This window comes from Apostichopus japonicus, chromosome 6 (assembly GCF_037975245.1).
Source record: "Apostichopus japonicus isolate 1M-3 chromosome 6, ASM3797524v1, whole genome shotgun sequence".
NCBI classification, from domain to species: domain Eukaryota; kingdom Metazoa; phylum Echinodermata; class Holothuroidea; order Aspidochirotida; family Stichopodidae; genus Apostichopus; species Apostichopus japonicus.
In genome coordinates, this window is record NC_092566.1 from 15747071 (window position 1) to 15771373 (window position 24303).

Below are 24303 nucleotides of genomic sequence, written 5' to 3' on the forward strand. Positions count from 1 at the left end.
ACCTCTTTGATCCCGGAAGACAGACTACAGTATGGTTTCCCATTAGGGCACTGAAGTGGTACCTCAACAGAACACAAGATCTCTTGGGTGCTTCGACATCTCTGTTCTTCCTCCTTCGAGTGCCCCACTCAGCAGCCTGGGAGTATACCTTGTCCCGCTGTTTGGTGGAAGCCATCCGCCCTCTGGCTACAGGTCCAGGCAGATCCATGGCTCACAACAGCAGGGGTTTCACTGCTTCTACAGCCCTGTTCGCAGGTTTTCCAATAGTGGACATCTGCAAGACGACGGCGTGGAAGACTCCAATCGCTTCGTCGCCTGCTACTTATCGGACATATCACAGGCCGATTTGGCTTTGGTCGCTCGATGATACGAGCTCCGGGGGTCCCACCCCTCGGGCCTCCCACCATCGGACAGTGCCACTCGGTGCATAGGTTGTGGGGAGACAGGTAAGTGGGGAACGAAGTAAATATTATAAAACTTACTGGTTTATATATTTACGAGTGACCCACTTACCTGTCTCCATTTCCCGCCACCCTCCCCCGAGGGAGGTGGGACGCAGCCGGACGGGGGAGCGGTCGTTCGACCTGACTCGTGGCTCCTCGCGTTTCGTCGATAGACATCGCCACCCCCTGGGTCGCCTGCGGCTACTTGTCTATCGGTGGGTGTTGTTTCCTTAGTTTGGTTTACCAGGTTACTCTTTACCATCTAAGGTAGTATGGGCCTCGTCCCCTTGTTCAATTAGGCCTCTGTAAGTGTAGGGGGAGGCACGCCTACGGGGTGACGGAGGGCGGACCCCCACCCCGACTGTTCAGGGTGGGCTCCGCCTGGAGGCGTCAGCAGTCTTTGTTAGCGTTAGATTTTTCCTTCTCGGCGAGCTCGGCGGGTGGCAGGGTTTACCCGCCACCCTCCCCGAGGTCGCGTCAGGGGCCACTTTGTGGGAAAGTGGTCTCAAAATGAAGGAAGGCCATTAGGGCCAATGAGGGTGTACAGTGTTAAAAGATTACCAGGGCATTCTAGACACGGTAGAATGCGGTGCATAGGTTGTGGGGAGACAGGTAAGTGGGTCACTCGTAAATATATAAACCAGTAAGTTTTATAATATCTTTTAATTATCTGGGAAATGTCAATGCAAGGATAATGCAAGAAACTGCTTCACTTGAAACAATCCTCCCATTGAATTTTAAATCTACAATTAACTACAAAGCAACAGGAGGTGGGAGAGTTTTGAAGTTTTTACAAAGTCATTCCAAGGGTTCATAAAATCTCCCATCTTAAGGATTTCAAGACCGATTTCAGCAGACAGTAAAGTACATAACGAGACCTGCAGATAATCCTCTAGATATATGACATGATAATTTTTCCTAGACTAATTATTTCAATCTTCTTCAAACCAGTGTTATGCCTTTTTTTTTCTTATTCCTTTCTGTATTTTGGCTTTATTTTTTTACCCTTTCTACTGCTGCTTTCATAACCGGCCAAGTGGCTCTTCGTGAACCCCTCAAACAGAAGCTCTCATCCTCCTCGTCTTTATATACGCCTACCCTTTTTCCCAGCTCCCCGTGTCTTGTCAATTATTATCAAGTTAATAGCTTTCTCCGAGTACCGCTAATTTATTTTCCGTAGAGCGAGTGCATCTCCCTCCCAACCCCCCCACTTTTCATCTGGGTTAGATGAAGAAGGAAAAAAAAATTAGCATCGATGCAGTAGTCTTTGGAGCCCCTCGACAGAGGTTGAAAAGTGGCTAGATCCACTTGACCTAACGTTTGGCTTATTCTATGGCCGACCAAGAAAAATTTCAAGAGTGTGCATAATTTTTTGTGTTAATTTAGTCAAACAACTCTTTTTCGCAATTTTTATCGAGTATGTACGATCCGAAAGACTGGGAGACCTAGCGAGAGAGAGAGAGGTGGGTGGAGAGAGAGCTATAATAGATAGATAGAGAGAGATCATGTCTGCAACATCATGTGAAAAAAGGCAGGTTCTCAATCGTGTGATAGAAAAGGTAAACAAATCTATAATACACTTGACATAGGGGATCACAAATAGGGGCCACACGCATCATACACCCACGGACAGACAGACAGACAGACAGACAAGAAGCACTATGGCTCGATCAGCTCAGTCCCTCGGTTGTTTTCAGCTACCCTGGGGTTACTGTGATGAAAATATATGTAACCTCAAACTTTATCCACGAGAAAAAAGGAAAAAAAGGAAAACGATAACAGATTGGCAAGATGAGAGACAGACATTCCCAGGGACCAGCAAAAATATATCACAAATGACAATTGATTATCTACTGATGAAGATATAGAATATATAGCACAGGGGCTCGGAATATGTGCATGGCCTGGGGAGATAATATCCACGAGATGGAGCATAAGGAGGAATAAATTTAAAAATGTTAACCAGCTCAAAAAAGTAGGCTAATTTTTATTTTTTATTTTTATTATAGGAATGTGCATCATTAAACCCTTCTGCTAATCCTGTAACCGTACCTTTTCGAAATATTAAAGAGAGATGAATGTTCACACAAGCCGTGGTACAGTTTTAACTGTCACAGGAAAAAAGAGTGGCATTATGTAGGTCCTATGTCTGTTTCTAGAGATCGGATGAATAAATTCCCTAATACATGTTGATAAAGTTTCGTATGGCCATTTTTTTTCCCTGCAATCTGGGCAATATTCTCTCGTTCATGTAATTGGCAAGCGCATATTGGCCATTGTTTTGACCGGCTCAAATTATAGGTCATCAGTATTGTTTGGACATATGCTAGATAGTCAGATAATGGTCAGTTATGTTTAATCTTTCCAACATGCACTTTATCGCCTCCTGGTCTGTTGTAACATTACATTTTCATTTTGTTGTTTTTAAGTTTTCATGCTCAATAAAAGGTTTCTGTTTATTTTTTATTTTTTTATTTTTTTGGGGGAAATGGTATACGGTACCTACTTCATAGTTAGGATATTAATTGTCGGAAACAAATTTCATTGGCGACGATCGGGCACGGAAAATATTGCAATGATAACAGACGAACTGTTGTGGTGGGAGTGTGTTTATTGACAGCTTGGGGACAGCAACTGCACCTGTTTAGTTCTTTACCATGCAAAAAACCACAAACCTCAGAACACGATAAAAACAGATAACTTAAAAGTCAGTTTCAATGTTTATCTGCAGAGGGGGGGGGAAAATTCTGTTTCCATGACAATAACAAATTACAGATCATCGGCCCTTTCTGATTACATTCATTCGTGCGTGCATACTAAGATACGTCCTTCTGAATACCAAAACACATCTTACTTTTTACCTACGGCTTCTTCAAATTGCCTTTCCATTTACCATAATCAGTCATGTCATGAAAAGGATGGACCGCCGATGTCGTCGTCAGAGACTGTACATCATTGCGATCATTGTGCTGCAAACCGTGGATTCATTTACTAATGGATGCTTAGGTGACACAGTAGAGCAGATAAACAGTGTCTCCCAAGCAGAAAGCAAAGATTTTTGTTTACATTTCTAATCTCAAACTGTCACTCGTCCCGAGCCACCACGCGAAAGAAACCTTCTCGTTTTATTTCTCCTGCTCTTCTTCCTCCCCCGCCTCCTCCTCCTCCTCCACTTTCTTCTTCTTCTTTCTCTGAATTCTACCTCTTTATCTTCTTCTCCTGATCAAGCTACTTTTAGTCCTCTCTCTCTCTCTCTCTGTTTCTGGTTGTCGGTTGATAGTTTAGTCGTCTTCCTTGCCAACGGAATGACGTCATGGCAGGAATCGATGATGACAGGGTCGAAGGTGACACGCGGTACGGTGGATCTTATTTGGTACGGATCCTTGACGGCAGGATTCCTCTGTTATTATTATTATGACTCAAACAATATCAGAGACGAAGTTGATTAACTTCCATCATGATTTATATTTATCTCGCCTGATATGATTAATATATTCCAAGGATGATGAGTGAGATAGGAGCAGCTACTATAAAGTCAACCATAGCTATTCGTTTTACTTTTTCGTTTAGCTCACAGTACATTTCACAGTTTTCACTTTGGCCCAAAGTTTTTGTGACGGTATATTATATATGCAACCTTTACTCAGAGTATTCCCCCCTCCCCTACCCCCTGCCTATCACATCTAGCCAATTCAAAGTAACATCATGCTCATCTTCCACAAAATCATTTCATTGATCTTCCGATGGAGTCATTGTTTTCCACAAAAATGACGTCTTTTAGCCCAAAAATTAATAGCCCTTTCATATCTTTACATTTAAATCAGTGCATTCCCCAAAAAAATTTCTTGCTCAAATATCAAGTGTATGTAATTCTTTCATACTGTAGTGTTTTTTCTTCCTTTTTTTTCTTGCTAAACATGACCAACTTTGAAGTACTTTTGAACGAAATGAAATGTTGGATAATGAGTCAGTATTATTCAATCAAATTAATAGATTAAAGTGAAAAAAATTGGTGGATATGATACTCGACTCAGGTGCTGTTGAATATTGAAATATTTTAAACATACAGTATCAAACATTCCTGTTTTTAAATTGATGTAGCAAAATTTCTGTCTGGTTAACTTGCTCTTAGTTTGTATATCATTATGCAACGTTGTATGCGGAATTCTATCGCAAATGGCAAATCCACAAATGGAACCTGGGGAGATGGTACTAGAGAAAAGAGAAAAAACCTTAAAAATTTGAATAATTCAGTTTGAGAATTTACACACAAAAAAAGGGAGGAAACACTCCAGCAGCAACAAATAAGACAAATAAACAAGAAAATTATCAGTGTTTTGCCCGGACAATTTCTCTGATATCTCTGCGGTTGATTTTATTCGTGGCGACCTGTTTCCGAATTCCACTTGCGAAATTTGATTGGTCTATTAAAGTGTTTTGTGAATATGTACCAGATTAAAGAGATTACGGAGACACATTTCTCGACACTCAGTGTATATTATACCCCTCCTATCTTTTGTATGACCAAGTCACTCTATCTGTCCCATAGGCTAGTGTCACAGGGTGAAACCCACTCCCTATGGATAACAGTAAAGGGTCACCACCTTCACGATGAATGAACCTTCGTTAATAGACAGTTTGATTGTGATATGCTTGAACTCTCTCCGAGTTCACCAACTTTTTAATCAGTTAGGGGAAATTTTTTGAGGGGTGATTTTTCACAGCTAGTTCGATCCCCATCTCATTCTCATCATATCAATGGCTTTATCTGATTCTGCCAAAAAAAAAAGAAACGAGAAGCTGAACTCCAGCTGACCCCGACCAGACATAGGAATGAAATTCAACCCGTTTTCAACTCACGATAAAGGTCACCAGGCAGCCATTAAAATCCCGATGAAATTAACCAAATTAATTGCAAATTTGAGGAACGGTCTCCCTTTTTTTCCCTGAAAAAGTCACTTATAAAAAAAGCAAACAGGTTTTATCTTCCCGAGTGCTGGTAGTAGAATTGCTTGCTTTATGCAAGAAGAATTACTGATGGTCGCGGGGTAATTGGGTCTAGAAATGGCTGTTTCGTAACTATCGGAGTGACAGCAATCCTACAGTCTGCGATCGAGTGAAGCTTCATCTTACCAAAATGTAAACATCATCAAGAACCCTATTCAAACATGCACAGTCTATCAAACAGTGTGTGGCACTTATCTCAAACCGTTTGGCATTTTCTCATCATTTTCACCCATGCAATATACATACATGTTATTTAGCTCTACTAGGTAGACCAATCCCGGGCTCTATATTTCTCTCACATTGACGTCCGCTTCTCCCCCGGATAATCAAACAAACAAAATTCCTCGAGAGGATGACAAGACAAAGTCCTCAGAAGGCGTACCACGGTTCGTCGCATAGTTATTCACTGCTCTCTGGTTGCTAGGGAGTTTTTGTGCATTTTCATAGGCCCTTGTTATTTGCACTCTTGGTTTTTCGGCGAAAACATTTGCTTTCATTCACAAGTCGTAGCGTACCACGCTTTTCTTTTTCCTTTTCTTTTCTTTTATCGCTTTTTGTAAATAGAGGGAAGGAGGAATTGTGGCAGTTTTGTAGGCTGTTTTTGGGTCACGAGTTAGTACCAAGGTAAACTAACAAGAAGTTCATTTCTAGTTCACGTCGTGTACGTCAACAGATGTACATAACAGGTTAATACGGCCAACAATTTCAGGGAAATACTACAGTAGATACAGTTTCAATTCTTGTTTGTGATCACAGGACTTTGCATCCATTTTGTATTATACTAATTTTGTTTTCAAACGTTGCACTTTCAATTTTCGCTCTCTTCAACCATTGATCACCGTTTAAAACCTAACAATGACCCAGTTGTTTGTCTGAGAATTGGGGCTGCAGTACACTTTTCATTTTTAATAATAAAACAAATTGCAACAAAAAAATTTGTCCCTTAAAGTTATCACCGCATGATCATAATTAAGTTTATAAATTTATAAAAAATCATATTTGAAAAATTTGAGTGATGAAAGTTGGAATGCAGTTATGTCATGTCTTTATTCTCTATGTAGCTTGTGGTTTATAGTCGGTTATATAATCTTTTTGTCTTTTCGTTTTTTTTTCTACTTTGCAGGACGACCTCCCGAGAGTTAAGACAGAAATCAAAGCAATGAAGGAATTAGTTCATCAACACATCTGTACATTGTATGAAGTGATTGAAACACCACACAAAATCTTCATGGTCTTAGAGGTAAGAGAGATTAAAGCATCTGTTTTTTATCAAGGCAGCTGGTTTGCGTTGGAAGTCGATAAGTTTCCATGCCTAGAATTTTACAATTTTGTTAAATATATTTACTGGCTAAAATCTAGATCCAGTCGGCATTTGTCCCCAAAGACAGCACACATCGGTTTCACTTTGTAAGGCTTGATGGGACTTTATTTGCTGATTTAAAAGGCAGTTAAAGGGGGCTTATGTTAGGTACGGTAGTCATGCCGGAGTTTGTGATAGGCGATGGTTCCCCAACCCGTCCTATTTTCTATGTTCTTAAATGTCCACTGGCAGAAAAATCCAAGTGTCATTTTTTGCCCACAGTTGGCAAATTGCAAACTCCACTGGCAGTAAGCCAATAAAGTAGACGGAAAGTTTTGAGATCTGACCGAGTTTCTGCGCCTAAATTACATCAGTGCAAAGTTCTGCTTTACGCCACAACAATGTTGTCGAGATATTTCCAAGGGATACGGACTGAGGTCGACCCTCTTTCTCTCAGATAAAATTTCCTTGAACATATTTGAAATCAAGTTAAAGCCAAAAACTGATTACTTATCATAAATAGTATTTTTTATGCGACATCTGACAGTCGGCGGTAAACCTCTTCTCGGGGAGAGGTACAGTAGATGGCGAATAAAAGAGTCGCAACTTAAGGCCGCACAGAAAACAACCAAACTGTCATATGCCCCCATTAGTTAATTACTTTCAGGTAAGAGATATCCCGGTATATCCAAAATATACCAAAAAGAAACTTTTAGAGATTCCCGCGTTTCTTCTGATCTTTGCTTTCCTTGTCAAGGAAGAGAAATGACGCTCTGACGACAATGTCTCTGTACTTCGTCAACAGCGACAGCTTTATTTATGTATTTATATATATATATAGCAGAGTAACTTGCAAACATATCTTAAACTGGATAACAAAAACACAAAGCAGGGACCTTGTTTTTTTTCTTCAAAGGACACAAAGTTCATTCTTTAGGTGATTCCAAATATTTCTTCCTTTTTTTTTAGGTGATTCTCGGTGGTGGGTGACACTTGTATGCAATTTGCTTTAATACAACGTTTCCTCAAAGCTCCCCACCTCCCCCCCCCCCCACATCTGTTTTGGACCTTTTTTATTGCTTTCTCTTTTCCTGCTGTCAGCAACTGCCAACTTTTACCACTTACAAGTGACTGTTGGAATGGTCGGCGTCTGCGCTTGTCAAAAATCTTTTCTTTTTTTTCGCAATTTGCCATCAGATCGACTAGGTCAGATGAGGGTGAAACTTGCATAATATCTTTAATAGAGGGAGACATCATAGTTATAACTTAACTGGCAAGACTTTCATTCCTGATCAGTCATTTCAGTTCTTTCTGTGGCATTTTGTCCTTCATCTCCTACTGTATGTCAGTTTTGTATGCTATGAGTTTCATTAACTCCATAGGAAGCATATCCAGAATTTGCTTTTCATTTTGCCTTTGTCATTTCAATCTGTGAATGACATGTACCGCTTAAATCTTGTCCACGAATTTGTCCCGTTTTGATGAGAATCAAACCCCCCCCCCCTAAAAAAGAAGAAGATAGAAAAATGGATGCGCCGGTAATACCCAGAAGTAATTATAAGACAACTGGTCCATTGTGATAATTTGCAGCATGAAAAATGTAATTTGATAGTTTGGGGAATAAAGACATCCCCAGACTGTCAACAGAAGTAAATGTGCAGTGCAGGGTACAATATCCTCACAGCCGATGCCTTCTCCGATCGATGCTAAGGTTTCACTTTACTCCATTCGTTTCTTTTCAATACTCAAGTCGGGGACGTACTGTAACAAGGATGGTTTAAGATTTACAGTATATATAATGACTGAACAGTGTTTTGAGTACCTGCACCGTTGCAAAGGTTCATTTATTTTTTTGTAATCCTCTGTGGAGGAGACTTCTACAAAATGTTGACATGGTAATACCTTGGGGGGGGGGGGGTATGAGGGTGGCATGGAAGGGGAGTATAATGCATTGCTATTTTGTAAAACCAAAATGGATTTAGAAAAATATCAATTGGACTAAACCGTGAACTCCATTTTGTGTCAAATTGTCACAAATTATCAATATAGCAAGTCTTTTCTGGCCTCATAGCATTTTCCCCTCTCTGACCTGTTATTTTCAAATTCCAATCTCTTTTTTAATGTCTGGGGAACTATTTCCTCCAGTAAAGTAGTTTTTTAACCAAAAAAAAACCCATTTTAGCAATTTATATACAATTGTGTGCTACCTGGCCATCCCATATAAGTGAATCCTATATTTACCCATAATGAGCGTGCATATATATTGTAATCTAAATTTGACGCATGACACCATAACCCAAATAGACCTGCTATCATTGTTGTATATTTAATCCCTTTTCCTTTTTTCCTTTTTTTTCCTCCCTTCAATTTATCCACTATTTTTTTTAATTTATTCATTTCCTCTCTTTTTCCTTTTAATATTTGAAAGATATTCAAGAAAGTTCACCAAACTTATTACTATTATTTTAACTTCTTTCCCCAATTAAGTCTGTTTTTCCTCCCTTTTAATTTTGACAGTACTGTCCCGGTGGAGAGCTCTTCGATTACATCGTAGCCAAAGACAGACTTCAAGAGGAAGAGGCCAGGATGTTTTTCCGACAGATAGTCGCAGCCGTGGCTTACATCCACCACAAAGGTTACGCCCACCGAGATCTCAAACCAGTAAGTTTTGAGTCATGTCTCGGACCATACCATGGCCTAAAAAAGACAAATTTTAGTTGATGGAATTAAAGCAAGATATACACCTAAAGAAATGGGGGCGGGACAAAAAGAATTACTTGGTGAGAATGAAATTAACTCACGTCCTCTGCTAAAATAGACTGTTAAAGCCGTCCAACCCTGTACTCGAATCCCTGATGCTCACACAAAGAAGGTTATTTATTCATTAATAGGCGACATGTGCAAATTTAGTAGTAAACAGGATGCATTGCGGTTTGTATACATGAATATGGACGAAAACATGATACCAGTCAAGCTTGAAACTTCCCACTGTGACATGTTGTGTACAGTACTAGGGATATTTCTCCCCCCCCCCCTCCCCTCTCTCTTTTTTTTTTGACCCATTTTTATCCTTATTTCCTGAACAAAAATCCTTCTTTATTTACCACTGATTTAAATTTAGTGGAATGTTTCAAGTTTGAAGACTGTATGTTTACCTTTTTTTGTTTTTACTTTACAGGAAAATTTACTCCTAGATGACGACCAAAGTTTAAAACTCATCGACTTCGGGTTAGCCGCCAAGCCAAAGGTAAGTTTGGGTGTCGCTTTCAGCCATCGATTTTGTTTTTCACACATGCGTACATGATGTGCTGTGGTTTGGTGACTAGGTCACGAATGAAAAGTGCAGGATTTGGTTAGTTTATCAGGGAAAGGAGGGATGTGGGGGGGGGGGGGGGTTGGTAGACTGTCAGATTAAAAAGATAGAAAGGATTTTAAAAGATGAATTTTTGTGGTGTGGTTGTTTTCTACTGACTCCGAGGTGCAAACAGCAAAGTGTGATGGATATGTTTATAAGGCCAAAGTAATTCCATTTTGATTCCATCACAGACCATTGGTGTGTTGCAGAAAAATTGTATCGGTGTAATATTTGTGCATATCCATACAACATTTACAAATGCTATTTTCTTAAACTTGTAAAACATGGACATTTCCAAATTGATAGTTCCTTCTCCCCTGCAGTGCAATATTTACAGGACTTGGCCAGTTAATATTTGAGTTAGCTTCAGTAATATGTCTACATGCAGCCCCTCGATAAGAAAATTTTAGCAAGCCACAGAACAAAATTAGTCACCTTTGGTCAATGGAAATCAATGCGAGTGAAAAATTTTTGACCTTTAAGAACCATCAAGAAGTCATATTTGGGAATATTTTTCAGCAAATTATGAAGTTTGTGGGGGAAATATGACCTTTAAAGAAAGAAAAAAAAAGACGTTTTTTTTCTTAATTTTAACAGAAATTGATAAATATCTACGACCTGGCAATACCCATGAAAAATGTCACCGTTTGTTAACATCATCATCGGGCAACTTGAATTTCTATTCTATGCTACTCTAAACATCAACCTATGGGATCAAAATTCAATTATACAATTCTTGGCAATCTAACTATAATTTAAAAGTCCCATCGCCCGCAAACAACGACCCTTGGCCTATTGCTCGTTGCCGCTAAAAGCGCCATTCGTCGTAAAAGGCCGAGGCTGCAACTGTCAGAGCTGTCTCGCTAATCAAATTCCTCCGCTAATTGAATGGAATCGAGAAATTGGTCGATTCTTCACCCACGAGTATGCCAGTTAAAAACGAAGCAATTCAATAAACAATGGCCTGGCTCTGCCATTTGCGGCAGTATATGTGTGGACATTATAATAGTTTGAAAAGGCTCTCAATATGTCCCCTTTCAGTAGATAAAATCAAAGACTGCTGTCTGTTTCTGAGAAAGATGAGATAACAATATGCTTCCCCCCTCCCCCCCCCCCCCACACAGGTAACAGCCAGGGTTTCTTCTATTTTTGGTTTTCAAACTCGTATTTATTTTCTCTCTCTCTCTCTCATTTGGAATCAATTATCATCGCTAGCGAAAGTTTTGACGTCAAACAGTTAGATTTTCTCGCATTTCGTCTGTAACTTTTGAGAGGCAGGATGGCATTTCTGTCACCGGGGGTCTTGTATCGTCAATTGCTTTAAGATGGAGGGTACCTCAGGGTGAAAACAAGTGATCCATGGAAAGGGAACTTATTTAAAATAAACGTAGACTCGCAAGGAAATCGGAGATGACCAAAGTGCTTCTTTTGTAACGATTCTCGGTAATTTCAGCTGTGGTACACGCCAACAAACGTCATTCTTAGCGGGGGGGGGCTTCTTTGATGAGCAAAAGAGCATGGGAGTGCCCTCACAGTGGTACATAGATTGTGAAATAATCTTTCGACAAGCCTGGTCAAAACAAGTTCTTCTATACAAAATTTTAACACCAAAAAAAAAATAAAACAGTACAGGGATTTTTTTTTTTTGGGTGATAGCAACGTAAGAAAAGTTTCCATTTGTACAACCTGCGCATAACCTGTGTAGAATATTTCAGGTTTGGACTTTAATATCAGAATGTAGAAGATAATGGCATTGATGGGATATTCTCATGGCTGTAGTCAATTGCCTATTAAACAAACATGCTGGAAGAAAACAAAAAATCTGCATTTTTTTATAGCATCAAAACCATTTGTGTATGGTGAAAGACTTTCAATATATTTTTTTTTTGGCCTTTTATTTGCCTTTTTGAAATTTGGTGATATTATTTTGTTAGAGCATCAACAGATGTCAGTTTTTCACTGTTTACTTACCGACTGACGTACATTGTCATCGTTGTTGTATATCTTACAGTTTTGTTATTTTCCAGTTTTCTTTCTCTTTCTCATATCATTTTGTATTGGCAAAGATCTTTTCGACTTTAATTCAAATTTTGGTGATAACCTTTTTTTCTTTCTTTCTGTTTTCTAGGGTGGGATGAAAGAACAGTTGGAAACCTGTTGTGGGAGTCCAGCATATGCAGCACCAGAGCTTGTCTCTGGAAGGTCTTACATTGGTTCAGAGGTGAGAGGGTCGTCCTTCAGCAAAATTTTGTAAAAGCCACATTTTTTTACATAAACAAAAATACACCCACCACTTTTGTTTCACCATGCATGAGCTAATAGAACCGACTACGACAACTGTGGATAATACGCGCATAGAACATGTGAACAGTGTGTCACCAAATATACCCTTAAATTTTATAATCCCATCGTAATTTTTTAGCGTAATAATACAAGGGAGAAAGCGTGATATAATAATAATAATATAAATAAGACAAATGTGTAAACAATTACAGACCAGACTGTTGTAAGTCGTGGCTTTTTTGTAGAGATTAAATGTCGACTGGCTAAAAGACGTCACTTGAATTAATGCACAGGGGACGTTAGAAATGTTTCAGGAAACAGGATGTATAAATTCAATATCAAAAAGAGTGCTCATCCATTTCCATTTCACAAACACCTAGCTCACCGAACATCCTCCCTCCCCCCCCCCTCCCTCCTCTCCTGGAAAATCTCTCTCTCTGTTTACAAGTGGAGTGTGATCCAATTAATCGAAGAGAGGCTTTTTGTTTGTGATCCCTCGTTTAGCAGCTGCTTATATTTATTTATATATTTTGTGTCACCCTGTTCAATTTAGACAGTTGTTCCTAGTTTGCTCTGCCGACAGGCGCAAACATTTCACTCGCAAAAACAAATCAGAGTTCCAAGCGGCATTTTGTTTTTCCTTTTTCCTTTTTTTGTTATTTTACATAACAAAGCTCAAAATGTTGGCTCTTTGCCCACTCTCTCTGCATATTGACATTTTCTCTGCATTAGAGCGCAGCCTTCATTGTGTGTGCGTGTGTATGTTAAGGGAGGTGTTTGTTTGCTTCTGTTTTTTAACCCTCGACCTTTTCTCCTCCATTGAATAGATATTGCATCATTCCTTAATTATTTAAGTACAATTAACACAATAATTAAGACTGACATGCATTGACCTCCAGCAATAGTCCTTTGTCTCTCAATGTTTTTATGGGGGGGGGGGTGAGAAAGGGGGAGGGCAGTTATTTAGCCTCGGAGATCTTCAACGGTGGCTGATTTTAAAAATAGACCAAAATTGGATCTTTAAATGACTTCTTTCTTTTATCGTATAGTGAAACTGCCCGGAGGGTATTTTCAATCGTATAGTTTATGCAAGTACTGTAGGGTTGTATACAAACGCTGTTTTAGAGGTGATAATTCTTCTGTATTAAACATGAAGCCTGTCTTAATAATTGAATCACTCACCTGTTGTCTGTTTTTGGTATTGATACAATAGAAGAAAGTTTGCACAGGAGAAGTTTTAGAAGAGCTTTGGCTAACAGGTTTCTATTTAAACCTCCATAAGCATCTCACTGTAAACATCAAGCAGTTTTACTTATAATAATAATAATATATAATTTAAAGATAATAAAATAAGGGGAGGCTACAGGACATTAACTAATATACCAAAACTGAAATATACCGTCAATTTTTTAATTTTGTGTAAAAGTAAGTTGGCCTGACGTTTCGATCCTAGCAGGATCTCCTTCAGAAGCTGAACGACAAGTAACAGTAACAGAAGGGACAAAAACATGCACAGAAAACAGACAGGTTAATGAGCACGGTGAACACAATGAGATGGATGTAAGGGGATTAGTAGACAAGGGATGGAGAGAAGAAAGAAAGAAACAAGCAGGGGAAGAGGAGAGGTAGGAGATAAGCAGTGGAGGGACATTTGTCTCTCTAGTGGATAAGCAGTTTGCTAACAGTTTTATTTTATTTTTCATTTTGACATTAATTAACGGTGTATTAACGACTTTCTTCTTTGACCCTTAGGCTGACATATGGAGCATGGGGGTTCTTCTCTACGCCCTCCTCTGCGGGTTTCTTCCCTTCGACGACGAGAACGTCGCACACCTCTACAAGAAAATCCAAAAGGGAGATTACGAGGAGCCAAGATGGCTGACACCCGGAAGTCGACATCTCTTGAAGCAAATGCTGCAGGTTAGTACCGAAAAAAAATTCACTTTTTCAGAATTTATGAATTTACAGCAATTTCCTCCAAAGAAGCAGAGAAAATTGAAAAAAAAATGAGGTTTTGTCTTATCATAGATGGTAGCTGTGTCATTATGCCACTAGAATAATCACACTCAATTTCAAGATTAGGACTACTAACTCACCCAAACCCCCCACCCTACCCCTCCCCCACACCCCAACATGGCCATCTGTGACCATAAAATCAGCATTTTACATATTAGTAGGCTAGTTTGCGGTCAGATTCATATCTCATCATTTGTTGGAAAAATAACAGCTACTTCAGCATGTTATTCAGGCTCAATTTAGTCCATCTCTTCAAAGGCAAATTGATGTTGTTATCCCTTGCTGTCATTCCAAACTTTTAACTCGTCTCTATTTTCGGTTACATTTATGTACAAAAATTGAGGGACTTGCGAGAAAATGGTCCGTTACCCCAAACTTCCTTCGCCGCAGTCATCCTTTTCCCCGATAAACCGCTTCAAAGACATATTTGACAAGCTGTTGAATTACCCTCATCACTGTCTCTAGTTGTTTATAATCCCACTAACGACCCCTTTGCAACTACCAGCAGGTGTCAAGCCCAGAGAAATTAGGTTCCGTTTCAATCGACGACGATGGTTAATATTTGATATGATTCGCTTGTTTGGCCGTTTGTAATTAGCAGCTCTCTGTAACGGTTTCACACAGAGGGAACCCTATGACACCAATATACATTGTACAACTGGAGAGATAGAAACAAGGCGCACTGTCCACTAACAAGCTAGAATTAGGGGAAAAAAAATAATTACTTAAAGGAGAGGGCGATGTAGAGTAAATCTGACGTGCGCCGAAATGGATTAATTTACAGAGTAAAGGTTGTTTCAGGATGAAAGTTGGTGTACAGGATTTATGGGTCTGGGTTGTTTATATACACTCTATATAACTCTATTATCATTCAAATAAAATGCAGGTTAGAAATGTCAAACCGTTTACCAGCAAATCCTTCCAACGGTAATTATTATACTGGAAGAGTGGAAGAAACCATTTTCGTAATGTACTAGACTGTCTTTAGTAAAACGAGGTTGTATATAAATATATAATTGAGATCGTAGTGAGTTGGAACATCCAGTACAGTGAAAAAACTTCCAGCCTCCACCAGGATTCGAACCTAGGCCTCCCGCTTTATATGCGGACACCCTAACCACTAGGCTATGGATGCTGATTGTATGTCCAGAGGTTCGAAACTGGAAAGGAAGGTCGTAATTCCACTGTAGGCATTTGTCTTCTGTATCGAACAATACTAGTATATTTCATTTCTAACTTCTCAATTTTTAGACGGTGTTATTGGATTTCATTTTGATAAAATGTTTCACTAAAAGTAGTAATTTTTGTTTTGTTGCTTTCCTTTGTACTTTAGGTCAATCCAAAGAAGAGGATAACAATGAAGGAATTGTTAAGGAATCAATGGCTGATGCAGGGCTTTGATGTCCCCATCGATTGGGATTCAAAGTGTGAGGTAAATATCTCACAATCAAGGGATAGGGGTGAGGGGGTGAAATAACCTGGTCTGGGGGGGGGGGAATCAATGACTGCTCTTTGCAAATGGTACAGATCATCCTCGGCCTGCCTCTGCTTGGAATGGAAGCATCTCGATTGTGTTTCCAAAATATATTTTCTTTCACTGTCAAATATGACCATGGAACTGAAACCATATTTTCTGTTAACTGTTTTGTTGCATGATGCCCAAAAACATGCTGAATACCTTAATGACAGCCAGTAACATTTCAATCTGCACCCTATCACACTCTCATAACATGTGTATGTAGCCTAGCCTAAATTTACATATCAGAATCGGGGCTGAAGCAACTACCATCATCGATTCCTTTTTCTTATGTTCCTTGTGAAATGTTACACCAGACTCCTACGCTTCCTATGAGGATAGAAAGTGAAGAAAAGTAAAACCCAAACTTAAGAATTTTTGTTGTGACATACTAAGTGAATTTTTGTACTGATATGATATAACACTAAGGTTGTCCATATACAAAAAAAAAATCTTCAATCTTCCTTAGATACTTCATTCAAAAACCAAGGAACAGTTGATCACATATACATTTATACGGTATCATCGACTTATTTACTAAACCAGGGAACAGCACAAACGTCCTTTAACGCTTCTCTCTTCTTCCTTCTCCCTCGCAGAAAGAACAGTTGAATGCAGATTGTATAACAGAGATGGCAGTATACCACAATGTCAGCAAGAAAGAAATGACCAATGCTGTCAAGAAATGGGAGTATAACGAAACCACCTGCATCTATTTCCTGCTGTTGGCAAACAAATATAACGGCAGGACTCTACGACTACCTCACAAGACGAAACCGTTAACAGAGAAGGTATGGACAGTTAATACTGCACACTGCCTCCACTGATTTACCTCTTCCCCCCCCCCCCCACGTCCACAATTTTGGTACATCTTTAACTGCCTACTAACCCTACCAAATCCCCTCCACCTTACCTCACAAGTTTGGTATACAGAAGGAAATGAACTTTTGATCAGATCTTTTGATTTTCAACAATGTCTGCCAATTCTTATCAGTGTCTCTGAGTTAAGACAAGGTTTAATGTTATTTAAACTATGACGTGCAAAATGAAATTCAGGGTATTATTTTATATATTTTTTGTTTTTATCTCAGTTTCCATATCTTTGGAATTATTTGAGAACCCACTGATACAAGAGGCTATGTGTTTTCATTTTGCAAATTCTGAAAGATCATCTCCGATTTCTCTGTTTTTTTATCTTCCAGAACGGAGAGTTAATCGAGGAACCGGTCTACGAGAATTTCACCCCCAAGAACCGCGACCACTTGAGGGTAGCGGCCACGACCAGCTCACCGTTTACGTTTAGTTCCATGGAGGACGGCCTGGAGGATATCGAATCCTATTCTCTCTCCGCTCGCCAAGAGAGTCCGATGATGCGACGTCGGCAAAGAGGCGGTTCCCAGCGGGCCTCTAGACCCACCAGCGAGTACTTGTACACGGACCAAACTTCCAACCCTTACCAACATGAACCTCACAACTCTACCAACAAAGAGAACTTAAGAGACGATGGGGTGTTCGTCAGACCCTCCGGTTACCCCTTCAAGACACCGAATAAGTACAAGACGAAGGGCGGTCATACAAAATCCTCATCGGTGAAGGGGCCTTCTTCCAAACAACCTGTTGTGCCTACCCTATCTCTACCTGTTCCATACGCGACGCCGGCGTCGTCCAATCGTGAAAACCTCTCCTCTTCCATGGACTTTGCAGACATTAAAAAGTAAGCTTTGGTTGTGTTTGTAAATTGACATAAGAGTAAAAGACTTGTATTCAGTTGTTCATGCCAGTCATTCGAAATTAAACCGTAACTCCCTCCTCGCAGGACCAACAATTTACTTAAAAGAGAGATCAGTAAATTGGCAACACCGTTCGTTCGCATAGAGTTAGTCAATCTTTCTTGTTTCCATTTTATTCACAAAATTATTGAGAATTGGCAACCCTTGCTTAAAGAGGTATTCCTAATATTTTGAACTTTCCTGCCTTCAGTTGTAGTTAGTAAATTTTCGAAGTTAGTTATACTTTGAAAATGAACAAGGACAATTCGTTCCAATTTTTAGGTCATTTCTGATGATTTAAACTCGATATGTTCGATACTTGACCAAAGAAATTAAGAAGCTACATTTTTATTATAATATTTGACAATATCAGCAGATGTTTTGGAGTTGCACCTTTCTAATTCTTGAAAGAAATACTGATAGGAAAGAAAAAATTGGGTAGGGAAATAATAATAATAATATTTTTTTCTTTAAAAACAGTAAGAATTTTGTCATTTTACAATTAAATTTTTCGAATTTTACAGAGCTGTTTCAATGGAAGATTCCCTGGACAGAGTCATCTTAGAAGGAGAGTTACAAAAGACAAAGTTTGGCGGTTCGGCCAAGAAGTTATTCGGCAGCTTTGAGAAAGGCCTGGATAAGATGATGGATTTACTCTCGCCCAAGAAAAGGCTGGACTCTGGTCACATCGTACCGAGGAAGATCAAGGCCTTGTACAACGTGTCTACCACATCATCTCTCACAGCCGAGACGGTATTGGATAGATTGAAGGAAGCAATTTATGAGACCACCATCGACAAAATCAAGCAGAAGGGGTAAGAACATATTTCTGAAAGCAGATATCTATAGATTTATCACAATTTATTGAGATCCGGTGTTCACTGTAGGTGACCCTGCAAGTCAACTCCTTCCCCCCACCCCCCCCCCCAGGCTGTGAAAAGTTTCTATCTGGCCCAGAAACGACAAAAACCAATCAGCCCAAGATCTTGTACTAAATCTGTTATGCAGGCCGTATAAAGTACCATAGGTTTGAGCAACACAGCAGACTTCCCTGTACGTTGGTCAGTCTAGGGTATCTAGTTTTTTTTTTTTTTTCTCTGGCAAACTCTTTTGCTTCGACTAATGTTTTCTCTGGCCCTGATAGAAAATTAATTGAGAAATCCCCTGAATTTAAATTGCTGTGTACAAAATTGATTATGCACATAATTCCAGTTTTGTCCAATTTTTTTATCCGTTCATATAGGTTCTTTTGAGTTTCTTAGTTTTGAAGATGTATTAAATGTGATAAATTTATTACAGGATGGGATTTGGAGGGAGGTGAATTAAAAATATAGGATATGAAAACAATTTATTCATGTAGTGTGTCTCAAATTTGATATTGGAGCTATTAATAATCATCCCAGATTCAAATAATAAAATTGACTAATCAATCAAGATTTGGTTTTTGAAAGTTGCGTAGCTATCACAAAACTGAATGTTAATTGTTGTTTTTTCCTTTCCCTTTCGCCTCGTAGATATCTTCTGCGATGCAAGAAATTGGATGATAGAGGGCGCACAAAGGTATCCTTCGACCTGGAGGTCTGCATGCTACCAAAGATGGACCTCGTCGGGATCAGTAGAAAGCGTTTGAAGGGTGACACCTGGGAGTACAAGAGACTTTGTCAGCAAATATTAGACAAAGCTAAAATTTGATGTGAGTGCCCGCTGGATATCATATCAGATGCTTTGAAGATTGTGACATCCATCCAGGTTTTCGTCGATGACGGATGGTCAAACCATCCAAAGACTACCATGGGTGGCATCCATACAGATAATCATGTGGTGCAGCGATTGATTATGTGGTACCCATACAGATAATCATATGGTGCAACTGTTGATAGGATGGTACCCATACAGAAAATCATGTGGTGCAGCTGTTGATAGGGTGGTACCTATACAGATAATCATGTGGTGCAGCTGTTGATGGGTGGTACCCATACAGAAAATCATGTGGTGCAGCTGTTGATAGGGGAGTACCCATACAGATAATCATGTGGTGCAGCTGTTGATTGGGTGGTACCCATACAGATAATCATGTGGTGCAGCTGTTGATAGGGGAGTACCCATACAGATAATCATGTGGTGCAGCTGTTGATTGGGTGGTACCCATACAGATAATCATGTTGATTGGGTGGTACCCATACAGATCACCGTGTGGTGCAGCTGTCGATAGGGACAGCGTTTGAAGTTACCAACCAAGAACAAAAGGTCTCACAGTTTGGCAAAAAAATTAGAGCGGGTAAGCCGCAGGACATAACTGGGCCAATATTCGCAAGTGCTAGCCAACACTCACTTCAAGCTGCTACATGTGTGCAGTCCTTGGACATTGGAAAGAAATGGTTGGACAGTTTGTTTCTACTTTCCAGGGAGTCGATAAATCTCTTTTCATCAGTTGGAGGAGATAGGTGATGTGTTTTATGATACTTTTACCTGTGATGTCTGTCGGTTGTGGATTTTTTAATATTGAAACAGTTTGTAAACTGAATGTGTCAACTTTAAGCCATTGTGTATCAATATCCAATGATTCTTTTACTAAACTGACTGAGTCAGTAGAGTCAGTCAATCAGCTAAGTAATTAAATTTACTCTTTAATCACAAATAGTATTAAGCAGATAAGCTAGTTTCAAAAAAAGTTCAAAAACTTATTTCACATTTTGAAATAAAACATGTCTGGTCGAGCTTATGATCAAAATTGTCGCCCAAATTTTTATTATCAGAAGGTGTTGAAGTATTTACCAGAATCAAAGCAAAAAGGCTAATTTAAATCAGAAATAGAGCTCTTCTCTATGTGAAGGAAGACTGTATTTCCGTGTGTAGGCAAAGTGACATGAAGGATTTTACATTATCTAGTTGATTGTGATACAAATTGATACTATGGTAGAAGAGCAGGGAAATATTAAGTGTAAGTTAATTTTATGTAACAGTTTGGAGGACTCAGAACTATGTCTCTAACAAATTGCTATGTTTCCTGTGTACAAAAACTGCTATTCTTGTTTATTGCACTTGTAAAGCAATTTCACCACTTTGGGAGTTTGCAATGTAATACCTGATGAGTTATTCCCTTAACAGCAGAGCAAAATATTTATAACAATGATACACTTATTTTCTCCCCTGCCCCTACCTCTCGGCCCTCATCCTACAACCTTTGGCATTAGGTCTGCCCATGAACGGTTGATATTAATAGTTCATTTACAATATCTTATTCTGCCTTGATTCGTATATGCAATGTAGCTTGGGCTAGGCTAATAAAAAGTGCCGTAAAAAGTGCTGGAGGCCTAGGTGAGATAAGATGGATGATATTTATAAGTTCAAAAACAGGCAAACTTAATGTTTTCAAGATTGTTAAGCATTAGTCATTCAACATACTAACAATGCATTTAACATTCAAATATTTGGATATCAGAAGACATTAGGTCACAATGACAACCAGGTGCTGTAAAGTGGTCAATTGTTAGGTCTCAATATGCTAGAAAGAACAAAATCTGGTCACATTTGATCAGTCTCTTTTGCACCTCTTTTCAAACGACCCTCCGATGATATTGCCTCACTTTGACTATCAATTGTTTTAAAATTTGAAGCTCAGTTTTAATTGTTTTCGTCTTCAACTTCCACCTTCCTTTGAAATCAGGACACAGAACAATCTTTTGCATTCTAAAAATTGTGTGAAGGAATTTTGTTCCTTCTTGAAGATTAAAAGATAAAACTGAAGAAAAATCAAGTCTGCAATATGATGAAATTGGTGAAATGCTTGTTTTTTTTTTAAATCGGCTTTTAATGTTTTTTTCCGATTTCTTTGGTGTCTTCCTCAAGACATTTGCAATGTGAATTAAATGATTGATTTCCAAATCTTTTGTGAATTTTAATATATTTCCTGCAATAATAATGAATTTACCATAATAATAATAATAATAATAATTAACTTCACTTGTGTCAAAAGTAGTTTCTTATTCTTTTCTTCTTGTTGTCATCAACAATCAATTCTCCTCATCAATTACTTTCGAACTTCATTTTTGTTTTATTTATTTTTGTGTGCATATTAAATGTAGTAATTTCTATTCCATAGGGTTTTCTCCTTTTGAAAATGTGTTGTGCAATCCATTTTGTGATATTCATTTGAAAAAGAAATAATTTGACAAAAAATCAAAAATTTTACACACCTTGCCAATCAGAATTAATATTCTTATTTCTTTTGATCATTGACGAATACTTGATTGTAATTATAAAATGATAGTGTGAATGATTTTTTTATTGAATTTTTTTTTTCAAAGCATTTAAGTAGTCATTTGTCTTATAAGTTTCATTTTTTGTATTTCAAAGTTTCGTTTCGTGAATATTCACGATATTTTCTTGTGCTTCGGTTGGCTAATATAATGATGTAATATAGTGATATATATATATGTATATATATATATATTAATGTATCAGCCATCAGCTTTAAATTCTTTCATGTCAGTGGTTGACTTTGATCGACATGTTTATTCATGACCGATATGTTTATTCATGACCCCCACTGATGCTTATATGGTGGTGCATTTGTATCGGAGTCACAGTTTTTCTATGCACTGTACATACTTTGAAAAAGTCTTGAGGTGTTGCAAATTATTCCTCCAATGTAAATATTATGTACATTTCTTTCATATAATTCTTAATATTCATTCATTTTTTTTGTACATTTTGCGATAATCAGACATCAAATAATTCTCCAATAATCATAAAGACAGTAAAACAAAAGATGTTGTTGTTGTTTATTTTCTTTTCCAGTTTTAGTTTTATTTTTTTAAATGATATGGTGGGATGGGGTGCAGAGGAGGGGGGGGTGCTGCTAAGGCATATTCTGCACACTATGGATCTATATAATTTATTCAAACTACTGCTGCTATATGCACGTATGGATAGGTCTAAAAGCTCAATTTGTGTAGTGGGTCCTAGGAGTGTTAGCTCAGTGGTTAACACCAGTGCCTTTGAATCATAAGGCCCTCGGTTCGAGTCACTCCAAGATTAATGTATGTCGTCCAGTTACAGAGTTGTTGACAATTGAAAATTCATAATCATGGACGTTAAATATGAATCTAAGAGGCTGACTTCGGTCAGGTTGCAACTTTGATAAGCCAATGATGGCATCTTCGCGAGTTCCTGCTTGCAGGAGGATCTAAATACATACATACATACATACATACACGCATACATACATACACACATACCTGTACATACAAATATTTGTGGATAAATTATGTTGACTGTCCTTCCTCAAGATGTAAGTCACAGGGGCCGGACTGACCGTGGTCTGGTCCCCCTGGCAAACATGGTCATTGGGGTCCCCCTCCACCAGTTGCCTAGCAGACAATAAAAATGAATCCCCTCCCCCACCCCCCCAGCACACTCCTGGGATGAAGTGTTGAGATTTATCCACTTTCTGATCTTACATTGATGATAAGGTCCACTATGTTCGAAAGCGAGGACGTAGAACCCCCCTCGAGCATTGCTGAGCATTGCAATCTTAAGTGACAACGAAAAAGTTGTGACTCATCACCAAATTGTTGTATTTTGAAGAAAGATGGAGGGGGTTTCATCTATAAACGGTTTAATTCCAAAATAGAGGGCAGTATACCACAAAACATTTTTTTTTAAACTCTCAAGTGTTTCAAAACTTATTTTGGAAACTATATACAAGTTCCACAAAATATCGGTGGGCCATTCAACAGAGCACCGAGGCCAAAATATTGCATGCGTAGCGGTGTGCCGTTCAACGGAGCAACGCGGCCTTTTTTCCTTCCTTTTTTCTCTTTTTTGAAACTTCCAAGTGTTTCAACAATTATTTTGGAAACTACACGAGTTCCAAATATAGGTTTATATCGGTGGGCCATTCAACGGAGCACCGCGGCCTTTTTTTCTTTTTTTTTTTAAACTTTCAACTGTTTCAAAAATTATTTTGGAAACTAAACGAGTTCCAAATATAGGCCTATATCGGTGGGCCATTCAACGGAGCACCGCGGCCTTTTTTTCTTCTTTTTTTTTAAACTTTCAACTGTTTCAAAAATTATTTTGGAAACTACACGAGTTCCAAATATATCTCGGTGGGCCATTCAACGGATCACCGAGGCCAAAGTATCACATGCAAAGCGGTGGGCCATTCAACGGAGCACCGCAGCCTTTTTTTTATATTTTCTTTGTAAGATTTCGTTTCAATTTGAGCCTAAACGGCATAAATGCAACTCTGAGTAGCCTGCTCGAACCCGCACCGAATAAACAAAGGGAAGGGGGAAAGGAGCGACTTACCAACACTACAGGTGTAGTATAGGCTACAGTAGGATGCAGTAAACAAGACAATTCTACACGTGTCGTACAAAAACTGTGTAAAGCGGCTCCCAGCAGACTACGAGGCTGAAACTCTAAGCTAACAAGGAATGTATGGAGTGCATACATACTTTTTAAGAAAAAGTCGCCCAGGAAAGAACCTGGGCACGAAAACCAAACTACCGAACGACTGATCCGCTCTCAACCCCAGACCCCTTGCATTGGGACTGTGACTGTGTGATCATCGCCGGGTGTACATCAATTTCCCCCTCGCATATGCA

At 38.9% G+C, this 24303-nt stretch overlaps 1 protein-coding gene across 8 annotated transcripts in view; it reads left to right on the plus strand.

Annotated features, from left to right (window-relative positions):
• The window catches only part of LOC139969089 (maternal embryonic leucine zipper kinase-like), a 174330-nt gene extending 151871 nt beyond the window's left edge, over positions 1-22459 (plus strand). For 7 of the 8 annotated variants that reach the window (XM_071973864.1, XM_071973863.1, XM_071973865.1 and 4 more), the window contains 10 exons: positions 6574-6690; positions 9268-9411; positions 9929-9997; positions 12234-12326; positions 14141-14308; positions 15738-15836; positions 16520-16711; positions 17123-17634; positions 18214-18504; positions 19204-22459. In XM_071973864.1, the coding sequence (XP_071829965.1) occupies positions 6574-6690; positions 9268-9411; positions 9929-9997; positions 12234-12326; positions 14141-14308; positions 15738-15836; positions 16520-16711; positions 17123-17634; positions 18214-18504; positions 19204-19381 (1863 nt within the window). In that variant the 3' untranslated portion in view covers positions 19382-22459. The remainder of the gene's footprint in view (positions 1-6573; positions 6691-9267; positions 9412-9928; positions 9998-12233; positions 12327-14140; positions 14309-15737; positions 15837-16519; positions 16712-17122; positions 17635-18213; positions 18505-19203) is intronic. The other variant, XR_011793647.1, reaches the window with a different exon arrangement.
• Positions 22460-24303: the final 1844 nt, after the last annotated feature.